Here is a 24,057-nt window from a genome sequence, read left to right on the forward strand (position 1 = left end):
AAGATGCACGAGAAAGTTTACGCTTCCATGCTTTCAACAAATTCAGTAAAAACTGTTTTTTAAGATTGCATGTATTAATTTTGTATATAAAAACTATTTAGGCCTCGATAACCAGATGTCATTAAAAGCTGGAATGAGGGACTTTTACATATAAATGAACGTCTGTTACATTCAAGTCACACAATGCTGATTAAGCCTATCACCGCCAGGTAAATTGCTCTGTATTTCGCAGTATACATAAATCTGGTGTCCGTGGCGACATTCCCGCGCTGACGCAACTATAATGATGCGTTTTACGTCAACCAGCAATGATTGGTTTGCCAGAGCTGAAGGGGGGAGCAACTGTAGCGACGGAGTAGGCAACGGCAACTGGGAGTATGGTGGAAAAACGTAAGACGTGCCCAAGAAAAGTTTCTCATGCTACAGATTAAAAAAAAAAAAAAGAAATTCAACGTTCAGAAGGATTAGAGTCAAAAAACGAAAGCGATCGACGGCGAGGACCAACACGGATAACCATTGGTGTAGCTTTAGCTTTTCCTTGTTGGAGAGCGCTGAGAGAAGAGAAGGACTGAAGACAGACACAGATGTCACGTTACTGCTTTTGGACAGTTGGTAAAATATTTGGAGTAGGCTGTGTAGCTATTACATTTACTCTACCTAAATGATTGATTAATGTCTTGGAACTGTGGAAATTTCTCTGTTTGTAACTATTTCTGAACACGAGCCTGGGTCATAAGCAGGACGTCGACAGCGTTTGTGTAATTACTCTCACTGCCAGGAGGGGGGGGACACAAGTTCAGCACTGCGGGTTTAAATTTCCATTCGGCTAATGTTAGGTGATCAATCCAAAACTGTGATCTTATATACGTCACTGTGAGACTCGTCCACTGACGGACGATTCAGAGCTTTGGAGACCAAATACAGCCAATGTCAAAAAAACTCTGAGTGTCCAAAATCTCACAGTGTGACTGCTGCTACGACCCTCTTCTACAAACCAAGTAGTCTGAAAACAGCATGAAAGGATGCAGAATACACTGGCTGATGAGGCATTTTAAGTCGTATAACAATACGTAGAGGGTAAGTGCCATTTTTAACAGCAACAGCTACGACCAAAGGTTGTTTTTTGCTGAACTGATGACGTGAGATTCACCAGACAGACATTCAACACACAATGTGACATGCCTCAAAACTAATAATCAGTCTGACACAGATTGTGACCAAGATTTTGTTAGACGAACCTGTAACATCGCTGCTGTGATCCCACCGTGTATAACAAACAGCCAAAGAGAGACACACACACACACACACACACACACACACCGAGGTGTTACTATAGAGTTGGACAGGCAACAACCGACCTCGACATTTTAACAGCAGTGTTCACTTGACTTGGCGTTTCCTGAAGCAAACAGTTTTAAAAATCACTTCCATTACAACGCTGTCGCACCACTTTACTTTCAAAACCTTATTCTTTCATTTAATTCATCTTCTACACACCAAAACAGGCCCAGAACAACTGAATGAAGACTTGGATGCAAAATGTTCACAAATAATTAAAAAAAAAGGCTCTGACTCTGCAAGGATAGGAGAGCTGAACTACGACCTCCAGCACAGAATCACAACCGACCAGGAACTTGTGTAAAATACTTTTTGACCAGACAGCGCCTTTAAAATCTCACAGCAGTGTGACAAACCAGCATTGACGTACACTGTTGATTGAATTATTTGCACAGTTTCTGCCGGTCTGCAAACCTGCTCACAACATTCAACAGCAGCAAAGACAACAAAACATCTCACTCATCTAAAAACATGACTGTGGAAGGGAGGAACAAGGACAAACAAATCTGAGTTATTCACAGGTTGTTATCTTGGAAGCTAATTTAAGAAAACAAAACTCAAACATGAATTTACATTTCTTTTTGTTCATCTGCCTTGAACGGCTTCTTAACATAATGCGCTGACAGCTGAAAAGAAAATCAAATTGTTTGAGACAACATATCAGTTCATTAAAAGAGCTTCTTGTTTGCTAAAAATAAACCTAAAACAATGAAAAGTCTTTGATGCCGTTATTTATATAGAAAGATATTCAGAAAAATAACTGCATTATGATGATCTGTCAGTGTTGTGCAGCCTGGGTGAAAGGCAAACAACATGAATTTAAGTCAGATGTGCGGTAATTGTGTTTAGGAGACAACAACAAGGTTGTTAAAAAGATGAAGCAGAATAATTGAGCAGCAGGTGGAGGCTGATCACATTCAATCTCATACAGCTGACATTAACAACAGTTTGCTCTGGCTTTGTGAATTTTGGGGTGAAATATTTTCATCCGAGACCCAAACCGAGAGACTTCACCTCTCCACATGGAGCCAGGCTCATTAACACAGGTGTGTCCTCTCTCTGTGGGAGCCTGCTCATTAAAACACGCTCTGCTGTTGTCGTGTGGAGACTCTACACCCACAACATGCCAAACTCCATTCAGAAATCTGTCAGTTTAAAGCTATTGATGACAACATGATGCATTTCATCAGTAATTATTGTGGGACCCAATCTGTAGCCACGGATATGACTGGTTCTCTCAGTAACCCATACTTTACTGAAACTTTTAGAGGTGATTTGGTTCCAGTTCTCACAGTCGTCTTTCACAAAAATGTTACACCGAGGTGGGAGGCAGCAGAAATTTAAACATTGTCAGAGATTTTCAATAAAATATTGACTTAACTGTGAGTTGTGTGTATGCCGATTTGAAAATAAGTTCCTGTCAAATCCATAAATACTCTAACAAAATATTTATATTATTCTAATGTCGCGGATAGGCAAGGCGACATTAAACTGTACGATTCTGAAACACAGTTTGGCAGGGAGTTCTTGTCACACAGAAGCGTTTCATTTACAGGAGCTAACAGGACCCAAACTGACTAAAATGGGGATAAATCTCATTAAAACGTGTAATTTAAGTAAAATTATTTCTTCTACCACGCGAAGACCTTTCATTAACGGGCTAATTTTGGTTAACATGCTGGTTAAAAAAAAAAAAAAACCTGGGAACCCCGGGAAACACAAATGAAAGGACAAAAAGGTACGGATTGTACTTTGGTCTCCAGCAAAAGTGCATAGCCTACATTATGAAACACAAGTAAAAGTTTTTTTAGAAGCGTCTTAAGTCACTTTTTATTTCAACAGAACATAAGACACTCAATAGCGCGAAATTCAATGAAATATCAACTTTTAAAAAGTGGTTTTCCTCTTGATTCCCAGCTCCGTCTGTCACCTAGCTAACTTAAATGCAGCCAGGTGGGCGGCAGCTACCACTTATAAAAACTAAGTTTTTGTACGGAATATTTGTTGCTTTGTGTATTAAATGTATGCCGAATTGAAGAGTGGGTCTGACTAATTCAAGAGACATCCTTTACAATAATGTATGATATACCTATCTGTGTAGAAAAGCAATTAGACTTTGAAATGCTACATTATTAAAAGGGCAGCCCATGCTTTTCCACGACAAAAAAAAAAACAAAAACGGTGCTGGGGCTATAAACTGGGAAAACTGGAGGGGGGAAACTTTACTGGGACAAGTAATATTAGCAAAGCCAGCATCCCTGTCATGTGTAGACTCTCCACTAACAGGCAAACACATTTTGGGGCCAAGAGTTGGTGGTTTCGGCGCCTTAGAGAAGCCTCCAGACGAATGAATGGACCGCCGCTACTCACCTATGGAGACCAGCTTTATGTTCTCCTTGTCCAGGAACTCCAGAGCCACAGACACGTTCTCCAGCTTCATCTGCCTGAAGTTGGGCCTCGGGTGGTACTTTCTGTACATCTTCTTGTGGCTGAGGACCTCCAGCAGGGAGATAAGCCTCAGGCCGTCGCCCAGGTCCAGCTGCAGGTCCCCGATCCGCTTGTTGACGCACTTCAGGTGCTCGTTGATCCATCGGGTGAAGGTGTTCTGCTGGATCTTCTTCCACGGAGCGTCCTCGGCCAGGTCCTTCTCTGTGGCCGGCATCTTCAACGCTTCTTGTTCGGACTTTGGTCAAATGTGACAGGAGGTGCGCCGGGGAGCGTGCTTCGTGTTTCCTCGGAGAAGCCTGAAGGTGGTTTGAAGTTTTTTTTTAACCTCGCGGAGCCCGACTCGGCTGCTGCTGCGTTCAGGTGCTGCTCGGACTTCTTCCGCTTCTTCTTTGAGGTTTTATGGCATTTGGCATCCTTAACGTTGCATTACTGCCTCCTTCTGGACAGCGGTGGAATATAACAGAGTACTTTTACTCAAGTACTGTACTTAAGTACAAATTTGAGTATTTACATATTGAGTATTTTCACTTTCTGCTACTTTATACTTCTATTCCTCTACATTTTGGAAGCTAATATTGTAGTTTTTACTCCACTACATGTATTTGACAACTTTAGTTACTTTGCAGATTCAGATTATTAATACAAAATAAATAATGATGTATTATTATGGATAAAGATAAGACTTTATTGATGCAGGGGCGAAACTCACAAGCTACCAGGCAGTATATAAGTATTTACCTTCACCAACATTAAAGTGATGTACACATGAATGCACCACTAATTATAATCCAGCAATTTAATATATTTTATTCTGAAACGGGCCCATTCTGCATAATGACTACTTTTACTTTTGGTACTTTATATTTTGAGGTTAATACTTTTGTGCGTACTTTTACTTAAGAAGGCAGGACTTTTACTTGTAACAGAGTATTTCTACACTGTGGTATTGCTACTTTTACTTCAGTAAAAGATCTGAGTACTTCTTCCACCACTGCTTCTGGGTTTAATCTTCCTCAATGTCCATTTCTTCTAAAGTCTTGTAGTTAGTCCAGTTGCTCTCATAAAACCAAACAGCCATTTTCTTCCCTCCGCACTCTAATAAACTTTTTACACTGGCTTCCAGTCGTGGAGGAAGTAGCTTTCTTAAGTAAAAGTACTAATACCACACTGTAAAAGACTTGTAACACACTTAAAAAGATTAAAGACAGAAAGACAATTTATTTACTTGTACATAGAAGTAATTGTTTAAATAATTCATAGAAATAATTTCAATTCAAATTCCCAAAGAAATATTAGAAGAAAGCAAATGTATATTTAAACATTTTCACACACATACATGATTGAGAATGATACAGAAAAACAAAATAAAAATGACAATGAGATAGCTTTTCTATTTTAAATTAATAATCCGTTTTCACAAAATTCACAATAACATTTCATTTGTATTTTTGAATAAAATGTCGCTTTTTATTGTAATAATTTTATGTTTATATTATGTTACATTTCTATGATTATATGTATATTATTTATATTATGTTTTTGTACTTTATTTTTATTTAAACAGTGAAGATCAACATGGTCACACAAATTTCTGCAAAACAATTACAACATATGTAATTATTAAGTTTCACAAAGAATGAAATATAACATAACAGAACGAATCACAGTTATGTTTTATTCTCTTATTTCAATGTGCCTGCATCATATAAACTCAGCACTTTCATTGGAATTAGGGAAACAAATTTCACAATCCCCAAATTTCCGGCATCCGTGAATGCAGCATCAGCCTTGGTCAACTCACTTTCTCAAAGATCGTCTATGTGCACGAGCAGATCAACAAAACCATAAAATAGGTGTGGGAATTGTTATATATGTCTTTTTTAATATGTTTGGCATTTCCATCGTGGTCTAGAATGAGAAAATAAAATGTGTACTTCATAGTGACATGTTGGTGCTTTTGGTCATGATGAGCAAACTGTTATAAATAAAGGATACTATTAAAAACAGGGAGAAAAGGGAGGCTTTAGATAATAAGAAACACCTGCAGAAAAAGAAATGACAGGCTGATCAAATCTCTCTGTTGAATATCTAATTTACAGTTAATATGCAGCTATAAGAGCATTTATTAGGCTGTTAGTGAAAAGGTAAACTATGAAGTCCCGTTTTAAACCCAAAAAGGACACATGATGATGAAAAAAAAAGTTTCTTCACTCTCCGACAAGAGTTGGTTTGTTCAGCATTGTGGGAAAAGTGATTCTGCTGATCTATAAAAAACATCAGTTTGCTCTGTTAACGTTTGTCCAGAAATAAAATACTTAAAAAAGCAACTCAAAGTGCACGTAGTATCTTTGTTCTGAGCTTTCAGCTAAATCTCATGGTCTTCCACAGAGGATGGAGTTTGCTCCTTGAAAGCTCCGGAAATAGCTAGTTTTTAGTTTTTAGTTTTGTTGTCCCTCAGCTGTGTTGAGTTGTATTATGGGATGTATAGTTGTGTTTGGTGAAGTTTTCTGTTCCTGGAAAAAGAGTCAGAGTGATGCATCTCGCTGCTCGGATACATTCATTAGAAACCGGACAGATTCTGAAAGATGAGCTGCGATTATTGATCTGCTCTGTTATTTCCTATCGGTTTGGTCTGTTGTTGTTTTTACCTTTGGACTCACACACGGATCAATAAACTTTGATCTGATCAGCTATATATATATATTTTTAGATCTTAACGGTGAACAAACTGAGCTTGTGTTTGTTTGCAGTCAAAGTCTTTAATCTGCTGTTTAGACAGAACAACCCTCCACACACATATACACACACACACACACACACAGCACACACAGCACACACACACACACACACAGCACACACAGCACACACACACACACACACACACAGCACACACACACACACACACACACACACACACACACACACAGCACACACACCCTTCTTTGTGCTGATCCTGTAGTTCTGTCTGTTCAGGATAAACAGAAGGAAGTCACAACATGATAAACTCAACCAACATGATATCTGCAAAATGTTTCACCAAACAAGGTGAAAAGATTTCAGGTGTGATTTCTGTGTTTGCTCCAGTTTGTTTTCAACAGCTGGGACTTTTGCAACGACTCTTTCAACCTGTGAAATAAACACCTCCTCTATTTTTAACCTGTTTCACAAGGTGCAACGCTTTTCTTTGACTCAAACAACCAAAAAAAAAAATTATTTTTTTTTTTTTTGTGTGTGTGTGTGTGTGTGTGTTGGGGAATAAATTGGAGATCCGCCTTTTAAAACAGGTTAAACATTGAAAGAAGAAGAAGGCAGGAAGGCAGGAATCATACAAATAAAAATACTCGTGGTAAATAAAAGCTATGCATCTAAGATATTGACTCATAATGTTGACTTTTAAAGACAAAAGTAAGTCAAAATTCTGACTTTCAGGTCAAAACTATTAGATATATTAAGTAAAAATGACATTTGAATCACAATTATGAAGTACTAAGTCAAAATATTGATGTAAAAAGTAAATTATAAAGTACTGAGGCAAGTTTATTTGTATTGCACATTTCAGCAACAAGGCAATTCAAAGTGCTTTACATAAAACACAAAAGCAACATAGGCCAATATAAAAAGACATTTAAATATAATTAAAATAGTTAAATATAAAATAAAAAGATAAAACAGGAGTAAAAGTTACAGTGTAAGAAATGAGTTATTTTATTTAATAAAAGGCAGCGGCAAACAGAAAAGTCTTGTGTGCCGAATTGAAGAGTGGGTCTGACTAATTCAACAGACATCCTTTGCAATAATGTTTGATGTGCCTATCTATGTGGAAAAGCAATTAGACTTTAAAACGCTACATTATTCAAGGCAGCCCGTGCTTTCCACGAAAAAAAGGTGTTGGGGCCATAAACTGGGAAAACTGGGAAAACTGGGGGGGATTTAAAAGAACTGAGAGTTGCAGCAAATCTGCAGTTTTCTGGGAGGTTGTTCCAGATATGTGGTGCTTCTCCATGTTTAGTTTTGACTCTGAGGACAGAAAGCAGACCAGACGACCTGAGAGGTCTGGATGGTTCCGAACGAAGCAGAAGATCAGAAATGTATTTATGACCTAAACCATTCAGTGCTTCATAAACCAACAGCAGTGTTTTAAAATCAGGAAGCCAAGTGTAAAGACCTCAGACCTGGAGTGATGCGATCCACTTTTCTGGTCTTAGTGAAGTCAACATTTTACTATTTAAGACAAAACTACGAGATAAAAAATCTGATGTTTGACTTTTAAAGACAAAACTATGAGATGCTACATTAAAATGATGACTCTTTAAGTCAAAATCTGAATGATTTATAATGTTTAAGATGCCAAGACGATGACTTTGAATAATGAAGTTGAATTTTCTTTTACCTAAAAAGTCATTAATTGTGACTTAGAACATTGTAATCTTAATTTACCATGAGTGTTTATATTTTTCTCACGTCTGAATTTTCTTCTTTTCCTGGAGAAGATGGGCTTCTTTAGCCACCGGTAACATTAAAACAATACTTTTCTCCTCAGCAGGAAGTCTGTCAAACAACCTGCTGGGTTTCGTTAAAATGTAAAATATTACATTTGAGGATTACAGTACGGTATCTGTATAACTGTATCTGTGACATGATGTAATTTTGATGTGAACTTTAATGTCAAACTCTCAAATATTTTAATAAAAACTGATTGTACAAGAAGAACAAACACAGCCTTGTTTCGGTTCTGTAAATAGTTAAATGATGTTCCTAACAGCTCAGTCTTGATTATCATTTTATTGGAAACAACGTGAGTTCAAGCTAATAACCTTTAAACATCAGAAAACACATTCCTGATTTTTTTAAATTTATGTCTCTATGAAGTAAACTCACCATTTTGTTTTTAATCTACTAGTTTGGAAGTTTTCTGATGCAACATTAGACTCAATAAACGAGAGACAGTCAGAGATGTGTGTGTGTGTGTGTGTGTGTGTGTGTGTGTGTCAACAGCTGATTCCTTCTGCATGTTGCAACCGTCTCGTAAAGATGACATCATGCTCCTGCTGGATGATTGATACGTGTTTGTCGTGTGAAGACATTCAGCTAATATCAGAGTACACACACACACACACACACACACAGGTCCAGGCCTGTTTAATGGTGCTGTATTACATCTCACTGTGTTTTCATCAGTGTTGGAAAGTAACTAAGTTCATTTACTCAAGTACAATATTGAGGTACTTGTACTTGAGTATTTCCATTTCATGCTACTTTATACTTCTACTCCACTACATTTATGTGACAGATACTTTTCAGATTAAGATTTTTAAAACTTGTAACAACTTTATGAAATACAACGTATTGTTTAAGATTAAACCGATATTTACAAAAGCAGTGTCCAAACTTGGAAACCTGGGCATTAACACCTCAATTGGATTATGGACTTCCTGACAGACAGACCTCAGTTTGTTAGGTCAGGCCACAACTGCTCCACCACCATCACACTCAACACTGGCGTACCACAGGGCTGTGTGCTGAGCCCCTTCCTCTACTCCCTCTTCACACTCGACTGCAGGCCTGCGCATGGATCTAACGCCATCATCAAGTTTGCAGACGATACTACGGTGATTGGTCTCATCAGCAACAACAATGAGACTGCCTACAGGGAGGAGGTCCAGCATCTGGCCACATGGTGCTTAGACAATAACTTGCTCCTTAACACCTCCAAGACAAAGGAGCTCATCGTGGACTTCAGGAAGGAGAGAGGAGGCACACATGACCCCATCCACATTAACGGGATGGATGTTGAGCGTGTCTCCAGCTTCAAGTTCCTGGGGACCCATATTTCGGAGAACCTGTCCTGGACCACCAACACCTCCTGCCTGGTCAAGAAGGCTCACCAGCGCCTCTTCTTCCTGAGGACACTGATGAAGACCCAACTGTCCTCAGCTATCCCGGTGAACGTCTAACGCTGCACAGTAGAGAGCATCCTAACCAACTGTGTCACAGTCTGGTATGGGGACTGCTCTGCTGCAGAGCGCAAGGCACTGCAGCGGGTGGTGAAAACTGCCCAGCGCATCACAGGGACTCCACTTCCAGCCATTGAGGACGTCCAGAGGAAACGCTGTCTGTGTCGAGCCCGCAGCATTCTTAAGGACTCCTCTCACCGAACCCAGAGGCGGTTTTCTCGCCTCAGGTACCTCCGGACCAGGACCAGCAGACTGAGAAACAGCTTTTTAACAAGAGCTGTCTTCCTACTGAACTCTGCCCCCCGCTGATTCCACTGTCCCCTCATATACCTTAACTTTAAATGCTGCTATATTGTTTTTGCTGCATGTACCACATGTTCATTTGCACTACCAGACTATTTATTTATACATATACTGCAATAACTCATCTACTGCACTGTTAACTATTTCCATAATTTGCACTACTTAATATTCATTGCACTGCTGTTCATTATTGTACATATCCATCAGTATACTTCTGTTTATAGTAATGCCATCTGTATATAATGCCCATAGTACCACTTGTAAAATATCTTCATAATATTGCTCTATCCTGCATTTATGCACACAGTTTATATCCTGCACTTGCTTATTGCACTTCTGGTCAGACCTAAACTGCATTTCATTGCCTTGTACTTGTGTAATGACATTAAAGTTGAATCTAAAAAAAAAAAAAAATCTGAGGCCCCTTGTCATGTTTCAGATGTCTGATTGGAGAAAAAGTCCTAAAGATTTATACAAATTTTCGTTGTAGAACTTCGTTTTTTTTCTTCTTGATTGTCTCACAACCCCAAATTTAAAATCCTGAAATGATGAGATCTCAGTCTTGTAATTATGGGACATGAAGTCATAAGTCTCCAAATGTTTGCCTTCTGTGAATGAAATGTGCTTCCATTACTGAAAAATTACCAAGATCTTAGATTTAATGAGGTCTCTTCTTGGCAGCTTTACACAAATGTACATTTTCACCAAATAACTTTACGCTGTACAAATATTTGCACTCCACATTTGATCCAAAATACTGATTGCACTGCTCGTATCTCTCAACGTTCATAGTATCTCTGCACACAATGTACAATTTAACACATCAAACATTACGTCATCTGTATACTCAGTTGCATATTTGTATATTAATTTAACATGTGCATACTCATTCTAAAACACCTCATTTTATTATTTTTCTTCTATACTGACACCCCCACCAAAAAAAGATACTTTACTCATCAAGTACACGTGTACAAGTCTGAAGTAAATGCTGTGCAGCTGCAGTAAAGATGTGCACTCTGGGCGTAGTGACGCCCAGTCGTGAGTGCTGACAGCAGTGGAAGAAGTACTCGGATCGCAGTACAAGTGTAGAAATACTCTGCATTAAAAAATTTACTTCAGTAAAAGTACAAAAGTATTAGCATCAAACATACTTAAAGTACCAAACATAAAAGTACTCATTATGCAGAATGGCCCATTTCAGAATCATATATGTTATTGAATTATAATTATTGATGCACTGTTGTGTTCATCACTGTTGCAGCTGATAAACGTGGAGCTAATTTTAATTTACTCTATATACTGCCGGCTAGCTTGTGAATTTCACCCCGGATCAATAAAGTCTTATCTCTATCCAAAATAATACATCATAATATATTTGTCAATTCTATTGTGTTATTAACCAGAATCTGCAAAGTAACTAGTAAAGTATTGCATGTAGCAGTAAAAAGTACAGAAGAAGAACCTCAAAAATAGTACTTGAGTAAACGTACTTAGTTACTGAGAGCTGATTGTGGTTTCAAGAGCGTGCTGCTTTTAAACTTTTAACATCATCCCAGATTAACAAATCAAACATCAAACTGCCCGTGAAAAGTTATCTGGATGAGAATAAACAGGATCATTTCATCATGTCAGCCTGGATTAGTTAAACCATGTTTCAGGACCGGTGCCTTGATGTGTAACCATTAGTTTTTATTATTATTACCGATGATCTGCAGAGTTCAGCGCTCATTGTGAAGTTTGTGAATGAATGAATGAGCCGGAAGCTGGTTTGGTGGGTCAGCTTGCTACAACTTTAATCCAAACATTTCTCTGCTTATTCAATACATCATCATCATACTGTATCCTCTACATAGCTCCCTCTCATATCTCTAAACAATTTTAACAAAATAAGTCTAGTAGCACATCATTCAATAACATTTTATTTTACAATTCTCTCTCTGTACTGTAGTGTTTTTCTCTTTAAACATCAGGAATATTTGTTCATTTTATTTATTTTTTTAAACACAGAGACAAGACAGAGTACACGAACGATGACAAACGCTCAAGAGTCCAGAGTGTGAACCACACACACACACACACACCTCGAAATAATTTAATGTCTGCTAAAAACATTTCCACAGAGGCCCGAAGTGTTTGAAGTTTGTTTAGAGAGAAGCTGAACCTTCTTCCTATTTTTAAGAACAAAAACATTTTAGCAATGATTTATTATTCTTAAATCTTCACACCACTAGTGGGTTCGTCCTGAGGATGGCGCCAGAAGAAAGGCCGCGTTGTTCCCTAAATTAAAAGAGACGTCTTAACAGATGGATGGTAAAATTGTCACGTTTAAGACTTGGGAGCGCTCACGTCATCAGACAGACTTTGGTTTGGTGTCCGTATTTGACGATTATTAATTACTAAGCATCAAGTCGAACATATCAGAGCTTTAACAAAAATGTGAGCTTCTTGGTCATAATTACGTCTTGGCGAACACAGTTAGCGCAGTTGTCATGGGGTCGGTTCTGAACCAACGCTATGACAACTGCACTAACTCCATTGGTTGAAGAAGTCCATGAGTAGCAGTTGAAAGCTTGGAAAAAGCTAGTGAGACATTGCGGATCACCAATGTACAGCTTCTCTCCACACCCTTGACGCTGACAGACCTCTGACAGTCAAATAAGCCATGTGTGTGTTTGTGTGTGCGTTTATCAGAGAAAGTGTGTGTGTGTGTGTGTGTGTGTGTTTGGCCGCACACATACACAAACTGTGGTGTTAATTAGTTACATCAGAGGCACGTTGACCCCCTTTTCTGTGCCCCGAAAATGAAAAAAAAAACCAACAAAAAAATAGAAAATAAATCTGATTTTTATTTTAATAATTTGGCTTCAAGTTTTCAACCCTGAAAAGAAAAAAACTAAACAGAGAAAACGCCATGTTAGACATCCAACATGGCCGACTAAAACCAGAACAGAACAGAGCAGGACTTCCTGAAACCGCCTGTATGTGAACACTTTCCAACAGAGCCAGGTACAGGTGAACTGAGGCACTCCGTCAACAGCCTGGATGCAGATTTACTATGAAGGTGATTTTCATGAAGCATCAACGCAGTATTTTAATGTGGATTTACTTTATTGTTTTACTGACATATGGAGCTGAAAGCTATTGTCTTTTTGTGAAAATCTGATGTGGTCCGGTCTGATGTAGATTTACTGTATAGAGGCACTGCGTTTGACGGAAACAGGACCAGATTAACCCACTGGGAGGACCCGGGGCAAAAATGAGCAGTGGGCCCCCAATGATTAGATAAAGTAGGTAAAAAACATTAGGGTCGTTACCATTACAGTTTTTACTGTGCAGATTACCAAACTAATTAGCATTTAATAAAATTACTATAAAATTATTAAAGTAAAATGCCACAATGACAAACTGAGGGTCTTAGGCAGTTGCCTGCTTTCCCAAATTGGTAATTTTTATTTTGATCAATTTTTTAACCTGACAAGAAAAATCCCGACCTCTTTGGGAAGAAATGGCTAAATTTAAAGATTTAGAGTTCATTGGTACCAAATATCAGCAGCTAAAATCCAAACGTTATCATATTGTTCTAAGAAAGCAGCACACTGAAGATGTCAAAGAGACATTTATTTTTAGGAGGCAGGTGAAAGCACGGTGCTGGTTAGAAGAATTTTAATGAGCAAAATTAAAGCTGAATATGGAGGTGAATATGCAGCCCAGTCCATCCAAACCAGTTCTGACAGGGCTACAGGTAAACACCGCTTTCTAACAGACGCCAATAGCCAATGAAATCGATCAAAAGGTGCGCAGATGCTCCTTCTAGCAAAAGCAGACCTTGCATTTTTCAGTGATGAATGTGGCTCATGTTCCCCTGACTGGACTGAGGCTGCTGGAAAGCGTTACGTTCGCCTCCATCCCGCTCGTGTACGACGGGACGGGTGTGAACATCATCTCTGGCAGGTTTTTCGTGTGGAAGCTCGGCCTGCTGGAGAACGCTTTGTTACCCAGAAATCAGCAGAGAGACGAAAACCAAAAAGCCCCCACCACAGCTGAGAGAGAGAGAGCCAACAATAAAAACGACAACAAAACTCCCCGCCACAGAAAAAAAACACTCAAAAACAAAATAAACCAAGAAGCTTCTGAATCCTCTGTAGAAACCACAACCTTTATATTCCCTCTACAATTATGTACAATTAGACTTTATACAAGTAAAGCAGTGATGCTCTCCTCACAGCGCTCTGTGTGTGTGTGCGTGCGTGTGTCCTAGGTGGAGCTGCTCTTGGAGAGGTTGGGGTAGAGGACGGCTGCCGTCACGGCGACCATCACTGCGATGACCGGCATCCACGGACTCCAGCCGCTCTGTCCGAGAGAGAAGAAACACACACACACACACACGAAAATACAGACAAAGAAAATCAGGTTAGTCTGCATCGTCATGTCCGAACATTTTGACTCAAACTGGACTAAAGACTGAAACCAGAAAAGAGAGAATAAAGAACGAAGATGAAGAGGAGCAGAGGGAAAGACAAAGTTAAGACGACTGCAGAAAATAGAAAAACATGGGGAAAAAAGCAAAGCCTATGAAGCTCCCAAAGTCCAAAATATGATATTTTTTCTTTATCTAATTTTTATTTAAAGAGGACGGTGTGCATTAATAAACATTGTCATTTTAAAAACATCAGAATAACTGTGCGAGGGTTAGGGGTTTGGAGCTGTGGTCCCAAGACAGCTAAAACAGATACAAATCATTATATATGGCAAAGCTGCAATTAAAATAAGAGGAAAAATGAAGATGTATGTACACTTTATCCTCACAACCTTAAACAATAAAACAAGTATAAACACTATACAAGCCAATCTGTAAAAATGTCAGACCATTCTTATATCAGAGTCGATTATTATTTTTTTTACAATATTTTAAGTTTGACTTTAAAAACACAGCGGACAGAAACGTTCCTTATTTCCACTGGTATTCCAGAGGTTTGCTGCTCTCACACAAAAAGCTGATTGTCCCATTTTACTGCACCAGAATGGGACAAGACAGTCGCCTGACAACTGCACTCGTTTTCCTGGAGGTACAGGAAATTACACTGACAATAATTGTGCTTTTGTAGAGTACTTCAAGTGTTTGTTTACAGAGCGAATCTATTGGCTTTAATATGAAAACTGCTGTTTGGGACCATCCTGCAACACTGCAGCTGGAGGGGAACCATTGCATGTACTGTACAGTCCTGCAGCATCTAGTGGTGGATAAGGCCAAGATAAGGTTTGGAACAGCTACCTAACGTAATGCTTCTTTAAAATGTCCCCCAATAACTTCCTGGTCACCATTTCTGGAGACATTCAGCCAAATGATTTTCTGCGAGAAGCTGTCAATACTAAAATACACACTTCAAAAAGGTTTTAACTCATCCTTTTGGGAGAAATTCTGTGTAATGAGTATTTGGGTTCCAGCTCAACTAATGTGACTCTTTGTTTTTCTTTTTACTTTTGAGGCCACTCTCTTGGCATTTCATCAACATCTAAACCTCTGCATCTTTCAAAACCACGTAATTGATCTAAGATGAAGTCAAGGTCTAAAATCTGTGTAGTCCTTTATCAGTTAGGCCTGTTGTCTGTCAATAGACACAACAGATGGTTTCTGCTGAGCACAGCCAGTCTTCATTCAGAGTTTCATTACATGACCGGTGAAAAGAATAATTAATGGAGTTAACTCCATTTTAAGCTGACTATGTGCATCAAATATGAGCACGCTGCATGGCAGAGAAGTAGGTTTATAGTAAATGATCTTGTTCCCACAACTCGTGCAAAAAAGATAATGACTTAAATACCGAATAATAAAAAATAAACAAAAAATATAATCTTTTGGGACTTCAGGAAAGGTAGAGGAAAGGAGGAAATAAAAAACAAAGTAGCAGGCAAGTAAACGAGGCCAAGGAGGTTACCTGAGTAGAAAAACACAAGTTACAGACCAGTTTTCCTTCACTGCAAATGACTGGAAACACTGGTCAGACATTCCCAAATAAACAGACAAGCAGCAAACACAACCAGCACAACACAGGACGAACATGATGGACAGAATGATGGATGTTTTAAAAATAAAGAGAAAAAGCATCAGTGACTGGAGGGGGAAAAAGACTTGAAGACAAAAAGACAAGTGGAAACAAAAACACCAGACCTGTAAGCAGGTAAAGTAAGACGACAAATAACTGAGATTAAGCAGCAGACTGGATACAAGAAAGGGAAGGAAAAATTAAAAAAATAGTAACCACAAACCCTGTTGCAAGAGATGGAGAAAATGATGCATAAAATGAAATAACAAAAAGAAGCACCAACACCCTGAAAATGAGCGGGAGCCGTGAAGAGACAGTTAGTGAATGAACGAATGAGGCCGGAGGAGAGTTTCATAAAGAGGTGGTCAGAGCCCGACTCTTTAAAGGGATAACTATCTTCACGAGGCGCTGCATGCAATTCTGCATTATTTGAGAGAGCTTGTACGTTTGTCTAATACTTGGGGGGGAAAATATCAAATTCTAATTGGTTGAAACGTAGCAAATTTTCATTTGCCCTTTCCACATGAAATAATAAAATTTAGGACCACTGTAAAATTTTCAAATTGCCCTAAAAAATGAAATGCCTTAGCCTAAATAAACTGTAACTGAACTCCCCCCCGAAATTTGACTTCTTGGCCTGAGCTTTAAAGCTGTGCAGACAGTGTACGGATCAGTTGACCGGCCACAACATGGAGCTCACACTGAAAAAAAACTCGGACCCCCGGTCGGTTATGTCCAGTGACAATTCCAATCAAGTTTATTCAAAACAGATGTCCTCAATGTTGACAAAAAGACAAAAAAAAGGGAGGGAGGGATTTCTCCCTAAAACCTTTCAGCTCAGCTGCCCACAGGCGGTCACAGCTTATTACCTGACATGTAGCAGCGACATTATATTCACAGTACCATGCTAACAAAGCCAGAGAGCTTTTCTTGCGGGAACCTGAGGACCAAAGATGTCGGGAGCCCGTCCCTTTAAAGAGCCGAGTTTAGTGTTAGCTGCAGCAGAGCAGAGCAGAAGAAATGTGACTGACAGGCAGACAGACTGACACCCATGCAGTTAGAGCTGCTCAAACCAGAACACAAAGACAGACCGCCGTGATGATGATGATGATGATGATACTCAATCTTAAAGGGAAGTGTGGGAGGTGAGGAAAGCGTCCTGCTGATCAGAATTCAGGGTTCAACACTAACAGCCTGGTTACCTTTATGTAACAGCCGTCTACACCATGATGCACTTAATTATAAATTACTAAACTTTACAACTTAACTTTCCGTAACTAAACCCAAATGCCCCCAAACTGATCCTCCCTTCTCACTGGTTAATGTTGTTATAAGTGATGAAAACTAAGGTATGTAAATGTTTTTTTTTTTGTAACTACTTGGTTCCCCGTCAGATTTCACCAGCTAATATTCCTGGGGTCCACAAATGTGTGAAACAACATACTGTTACATGTATGTTCATCTAAACTTTCCCTTCCTGGTAAATAATGTAAAAATTTGAGGCTAGGGTATTAAACTTCAATACTTTACTGGTACTGACCAAATGTGTCCAACAAATACTGTCAAATACTGAAAGTTAGCATTGAAAGTTTGGTCAGATTTGTTGTTCTTGTTACTTGTTTTTGATCAGATAGTTCCTGATTGAAACCATAATTTAATCAATTCTTCAATATTTTATTTAGACAAAATTATTGTACAGCTTTTTAAACATTTAAGGGACTTTGGTTTCTTTTGTTGGGAAAAAATACTGTAACTCGGTATCGTCTCAAAACTAGTATAGAAACATTTCAAAAGAGACCCACATGGATGCCCCTATCCATACGGTGGTCATAGAAAACACACGGCAATAAACTGCCAACTACTTTTTATAGGAGCACAGAAGGTTAAAGGTCATGAACATGGTTTAGATTTGGCAGGAATAATCATTTTAGCCAAAGGAAGACGTTGTGGGGTCAAAACATTGCTATTAAAAACTTTAATGAGTCCAGCGAACGGGTACTTTTCTTTCTTATTCTCATGGTTCTCAACGTGTGACCCTCAATTCATCACAGAGCAGGACGATGTTTTCACCTCATCTTTCCTTTCACAGATGATGAACAGATGGAGGAAAAAGAGACGGACAGAGAGACAGACTGATGTCATGTCGGTGTGTACCTTTCTACCACAACTGGCCGAAACACCAGTACAGCAGAGCCAGGACAAGGCCAATGAATATGGCTTGGGCAGGCTGCAATATGGATGGCTAGAGGGGAGGGAAGGAGGGGGGGAGGGGGAGGAGAGGGATAAGAAGAAATCAGCCGGCAAATCAACCAAAACCAACATGGAGGATGGAGCAGCTAGAGCGAGGGGGGAGGAAGGGGGAGAGAGAAAGAGAGAGAGAGACAAAGACAGAGGGGGATTTGTAGGAAGGCAGGTTTGTATCTAATCAGTCGTTTCTACAAAGCAACAATGCCATTTCTACACATTCAACAGCCACATTCACCCAACACCACAGAACAACTGCCATCCATCACCAGGATCTTTTAAAACAGCAACATTTACCTGTTGGATTTCAGCTCATTAACTTTCTGCACCAGGACATCTCATTAGCACTCAGAAGTTAATCTCTACCAGCTGCTGACTGACAGTGATAACAGTCCACTGGTTTTTAAAGGCCACCGTGAAATGTTTGGATCTTTTATTAAAAATACATAAAGAAATAGAATAGCACAGCAGATATCACAAAAATACTAGACACTGGCGGAGTCTCTAGTGCGCTTGCTCTATAGGCCCCACTATGTGGAAGATCGGGTAATTTTATACTGGGAAGTCAAACTTTTTTGGCTTCATGCACCACTGAGCAGCTTTCATAGAAATGAACGGGGCCCCGCCTCCGACGCTGTATCCAGTTCTCTTTATAAATCCATGGTGCCAATATATGACATGTTGTGCCATGTTGCGCCTAATGGACTTAAAGGATAATTCTGGGTTATTAGAACTTGAGTCTGACTTTAATAGTTTGGTCCATCATTTTTATGAGCATCATACTGTAATCACCAAAGTAATTGCTGAGATCTGGGAACACAATGACGTCACTTAAAAAGGCGAATGACGCATGTCAAAACACTCACACCTATTATTTTCTGTCAAAGGTTCCTTTAACTAGCTGAAGAAAAAGCTGTTTTTGGGAGCCGACTGTCTGGTCTCAGCTCAACTTATAAGGTCACAAGGTGAGACCGAGGTGGGGCCCATGTATGTTAAGTGGGCATAGACTAAAAGTCTTTAGTGCTGCAGAGCGAGGGATGAACCAACCAGCAATAGCCTTAAAAGGGCCTCACCAATGGGGAAACTCCAACACTTGACTGACCAATGCTGTAACTTCATCCTCACTCAGTCAGTAAGTCACAGAGTTTTGCATTTATAGGGCTGGTGCTGCTTTGCTGAGGTCCAACCAAAAAATCTGGGGGTGTGGAGTTAGAAAGAAGTGAGCTTACCAGATCTCTGTAGCCCGCTCCTCATCTCAACTTAAGGCTAGAGGCTACATTAGCCGCTACTAGCAACACACACCCGTATCTCTGTTGGCAGTTGAGTTGAGCATTGTGGGTAATGTAGTCACCCACATTTTGAAGAGGTAGAAGAATGCAAGGAATATAAAAGCCAATATCTCTGGTTCTGCTGCTTCAATATTGATTTTTTGTTTGTTTTTTACTGTCCATTGTGAGTCTGACCATGTTATAGGGGTGCAATGCTAAATCGGTGGAGTATATAGAATTTTCCAGCATTGAAATTCACCAACTCTACAGCAATTTTAAAATCACATTCACTCCCGAGCTTACCACATTCTGGCTACTGCATCCTGACTCTTTAGCATCCTGTGTGTGCTACAGAAGTAATCTGATGTGGCTGATATGTTTCGCACTTCAGATAATCAGAAAGGTTGTAAACAAACCGTTTATCCAGATTATCTATCTTTATTTGGAGGTCAAACTGAAAGTGAGTGCACCTGAATAATGCCTGATTGCACAGGAAAACTGTTTGCAAATAACTACAGTAAATATGGTAGGTCAAAATTGGAAGAATTGTCTAAAAACTGGATAGATGTTTACAAAGTGCACTTTGGATCATAACTTTACTGTTCACCTACATTCTCTCTTCCACATAAGTTTGTCAAACCTGGAGGTTTGTTTCTAACCTGTCTGATCGTCTGACTGCTTATGTTTCTTGAACTTCTTTTTAGTCATGTCACCATGTTCCCAGATCTCAATTATTAACTCTATGAGTGCATAGAGTGTACTGAAAGAAATGATTGCCAAAGCTATGAACAATAAGACCAAAGTTGTAATAAACAGAAATCATCCTTCAGAAATGTTCATTAAAACAAAGTCTGTTGATCTAGTCCTGAGAGTCTGGATCAGGACTCTTATTCTGAAAAGCTCTGGGGAAACAAAACATGAATAACAAGACAAACATCTACTGTCACATCAACAAAAGGCTGAAGAGGAGGCAGAGCTGAAGACTGGTAGATGAGAGAGAAGAGGAGAAGAGGAAGAAGAGGGGTAACAGAGGAGGAGGAGGCTGCTCCGCCTCACTGTCATCTTCTGATTTTCTGATTTGTATCTCCTGGAGTTTTCACAGCGGCAGAGACAAACTAACAGCTGTTATTTATCAGCTAAGGATGAAAAGGCAGGAGAAATGATGAGGTCACATGTCTACTGTCAGTGTAGTTGAATTAAAAAAAAAAAAAAAAAACAGTTGTGCATTTGTGTATTAATTGAGCTGCATCAATCTGCTGGGATCACACTTCAAATTTTATTCTTGTTACTTTGTAAATTATTATTTTCTTATCACATATTAGATTCTGTTAAAATTATTTATTCCATTTGTTTTTACCTCCACCACAGAGGTTGTTATCAGTCCTCTTTGTTAGTTTACAGGACTGAAGGTTTGATTTAAGATTCATTTGGAGATTCAATCAACAGTGGTTGGTGAGACTTTTTTGTGTCCCGAGTTAGCAAGTAAGCAGTGAGGACGGAGGCTGTGAACTGGAAGTGTTGGGTGGGTTTATGGGTAGCAAGTCCAAGACTGCCACAGTGTTCATAAGCAAGTCTGGTGCTTCTCCTGCATTAATCTTTAAGCAAATCCCCCCCCCAAAACTGTGGGGGAAAAAAACATCAAGAAAACAAAAACATCTGGATTTAAAGCTGAGTAAACACAAAAATAAAGGTTACAACACAACTAGTCCGTATAGTCTTTGGTCTTGTTAAAAAGGAAGAGTGTGTGTGTGTACTCACGGAGCTGGTCTTGTCCTGCAGCAGCTTCAGGCTGCTCCTGCATTGCTCCAGCTCCTGGTGGATGTTCAGCTTCTCCTGCTCTGTTCTCTCATAACGCTGACGGAGGTCCAAAAGCTGAGACTGTGTGTCTTCATACTGCACATGCACGCGCACACACAAAAACACACACATTTCTATAAATTGTCAGGTCATCAATAAACATATAGAGGTGACTTAACAACTTCAAGGGATTGTGTACCTCTCTCTGCAGTGTGTGTGGGTGTGTGGGTGTGTGTGTGTGTGTGTGTGTACCTCTCTCTGCAGTGTGTGTGGGTGTGTGTGTGTGTGTGTGTACCTCTCTCTGCAGTGTGTGTGTGTGGGCCTGGGCCTGGTCAAGCTGGCTGTTCAGCTTGCTTGCGTCCTCGAGGTGTTTATTCTCCAGAGAACCCAGTTTGTCCTGCAAAACCCCCTCCCTCTTCTCCAGAGACTCCAGACTGCTGCTGAGGACCAGACTCTGCTCCCTGGTGCTGTACACACACACACACACACACACACACACCACAAACATGTCCCGTCATTAACCTCCGAAACACATTCAACTCCAAGAATTTACAAACCTATGATCTTAAGAATTGACATAAAAATCAACAAATTCCCACATTTGCAAGAGCCTTCAATTTTTCAAATAAGGCAAGTTTCCTGCAAAAACGGTCAAACTGGAAAAAGTTCACCAATTTTACTGATCACAGCAGCTTTCACCTGGAAAAACAGCCCAGTCCAGAAAAACTTTTGGGAGCTGAAGTCAAACATAAATCAAGCCTCAATCTCCAACACACTTCGCTGTAACAAAGGTGGAGACAGTTACAAGCACTAAGGTGACCTTTTTAGACTAGATTTAGGGCACAGGCTACTTCCCATGAATAGGTTCATTACTGAGATCCTGATAGATTCCTAAACTGGTTTTTACTCTTACTGGAACTTATTACATACTATGATAAAAAAAAAATTGCACAAAACCCACCTCACTCACAGAAAATTCATTTTAGGCCACAATGATGACAAAACACACTGTGGAGATTGGTAACGACATGTATGAGGACACTGAGAGGACTTCAGGTTACTAAGATCAGAGTGTTTATTATTTTTCCTGCTCAAGCTCCATCTGTTCACTCTCACTGACCTCATTGGCCTTAAAAATTGATTCTGATCTAGGAAATTATGTGTTGAATGGATGGATTTCATTTACTGACAGCACAGATCTTGATCTGATGGGACATTTTGCTGGCCCGGAGGAAGTCTCCCCTCTGTGACTGAGTTCATGAGGAAATTCCTTCTGACACAACTTGCAAATATGATTATCTGCTTATGGAAGCACATGTACGATACACTGAATTATGGAATTTTATACATGTGTTAACATTTAGAAAAACCTGGTTTTAGATATGTGGATTGAAACTTTTGAATAGTACTGTGTGTTTGATTGTTACATTTTTATTTATTTTCACATGGGTCGCATGCACACTGTGCTGCCTTGTATATGAAGAGTTCTCTATGTATTATCTACACAGAGGAAACTATAAGTCAGAGTTAAAATGTTGCTGAATTACTTGAATTTCAAAAATAGTTTTTTTTCCCCCTCAGGATGGGCTGCGATTGGCTAGCTGTATCACTGCAACGCAACACAGAGGAAGAGATACTTCCATTTTCCAGCTGCAAGCAGCAACTCAAGTCAAAGCGTCAGAGCTTCACAAAGAAGCTGTTTTTTTTGTCATATCAAATGACATTTAATGACAGTCGATGCTGTAACTTTGCAGTGTTTTTCAGCTACAAATGTCTGCATGTAGGGTAACATGTACAGCTGGAGTCTAGTTTCTGTTGCTTCAGAACTTTTTGTGCTGATGTGTCAGCTGGGTGTCACTGATGCAACCAACGCAGACCTGCTGACATTAAAATACAGCTGATCAATATTTAATTTTAATGATAACTTCAACTCGACACAGACTGCATCAAGTTGAATACTGTATTGGGCAAAACGTGTCCAGCTGTTGATTATCAAACTAACTTCATCCTGATATTTGACCAGCAGCGCCGCTTGTGCTCCTCTGCTTGTGTGGTGAGTTTTTTGTCTGATTGTGACTAATGGAGCCGACTTCTCCCAACTTCTAAAAGCTGGTTCTCTTTTTCCCCCCGCAACATTGCGTCGTGCTGCTCTGGTTTATTACTGTAAAGCCAATGTATGTGATCAATCAATCAATCAATCACGTTCTGAACTGAATCAGACAGATCCTGACACATCTTATCTCGTGATCAATTTAGTTATTACATAATAGTATAAACAATTGCCTCACTCATTAAATATGTGGCCGTTGCTGTGTAATAAACAACCTCTGCATGTGACCCAGAAGGTTATTGTTACATTTCATTTAATAATTTCTTCTGACATGAGGGCAGGTGGTCTCTATTTTACATGAGGTGGCGTGCCTCCATGATAATACATTGTGGAAAAATCCAACTGTTTATTTAAACAGCATTTGCACCTGAATCAGGAAACAGTGCAACATGTTTGTGTTGTGGAACAGTTGGTTTTTGACTTTTGTTTTGAGCTGCTGAAGGTAAATATTTGCACTAAACTGAGACATTGTTGAATTCGGCTTCATCTCCGATTGATCATTTAAAGATGTTTAGGAAATAGTTTTAGGTAGTACAACATCCCACAGC

At 39.4% G+C, this 24,057-nt stretch overlaps 2 protein-coding genes across 18 annotated transcripts in view; both read right to left on the reverse strand.

Annotated features, from left to right (window-relative positions):
- LOC122882638 (filamin-B) overlaps positions 1-4,144 on the reverse strand; it is a 76,802-nt gene extending 72,658 nt beyond the window's left edge. For 3 of the 4 annotated variants that reach the window (XM_044210250.1, XM_044210232.1, XM_044210227.1), the window contains exon 1: positions 3,709-4,142. In XM_044210250.1, the coding sequence (XP_044066185.1) occupies positions 3,709-4,000 (292 nt within the window). In that variant the 5' untranslated portion in view covers positions 4,001-4,142. Of the gene's footprint in view, positions 1-3,708 lie in introns of all 4 variants that reach the window. The other variant, XM_044210242.1, reaches the window with a different exon arrangement.
- Positions 4,145-11,813: 7,669 nt separating this feature from the next.
- The window catches only part of slmapa (sarcolemma associated protein a), a 68,317-nt gene continuing 56,073 nt past the window's right edge, over positions 11,814-24,057 (reverse strand). For 11 of the 14 annotated variants that reach the window (XM_044210277.1, XM_044210264.1, XM_044210345.1 and 8 more), the window contains 3 exons: positions 21,695-21,866; positions 21,361-21,495; positions 11,814-14,396 (listed from right to left, as the gene is read on the reverse strand). In XM_044210277.1, the coding sequence (XP_044066212.1) occupies positions 14,301-14,396; positions 21,361-21,495; positions 21,695-21,866 (403 nt within the window). In that variant the 3' untranslated portion in view covers positions 11,814-14,300. Of the gene's footprint in view, positions 14,397-18,244; positions 18,333-21,360; positions 21,496-21,694; positions 21,867-24,057 lie in introns of all 14 variants that reach the window. The other 3 variants (XM_044210354.1, XM_044210363.1, XM_044210287.1) reach the window with 1 other exon arrangement.

Source organism: Siniperca chuatsi, linkage group LG2, assembly GCF_020085105.1.
Source record: "Siniperca chuatsi isolate FFG_IHB_CAS linkage group LG2, ASM2008510v1, whole genome shotgun sequence".
In the NCBI taxonomy this organism is placed as follows: domain Eukaryota; kingdom Metazoa; phylum Chordata; class Actinopteri; order Centrarchiformes; family Sinipercidae; genus Siniperca; species Siniperca chuatsi.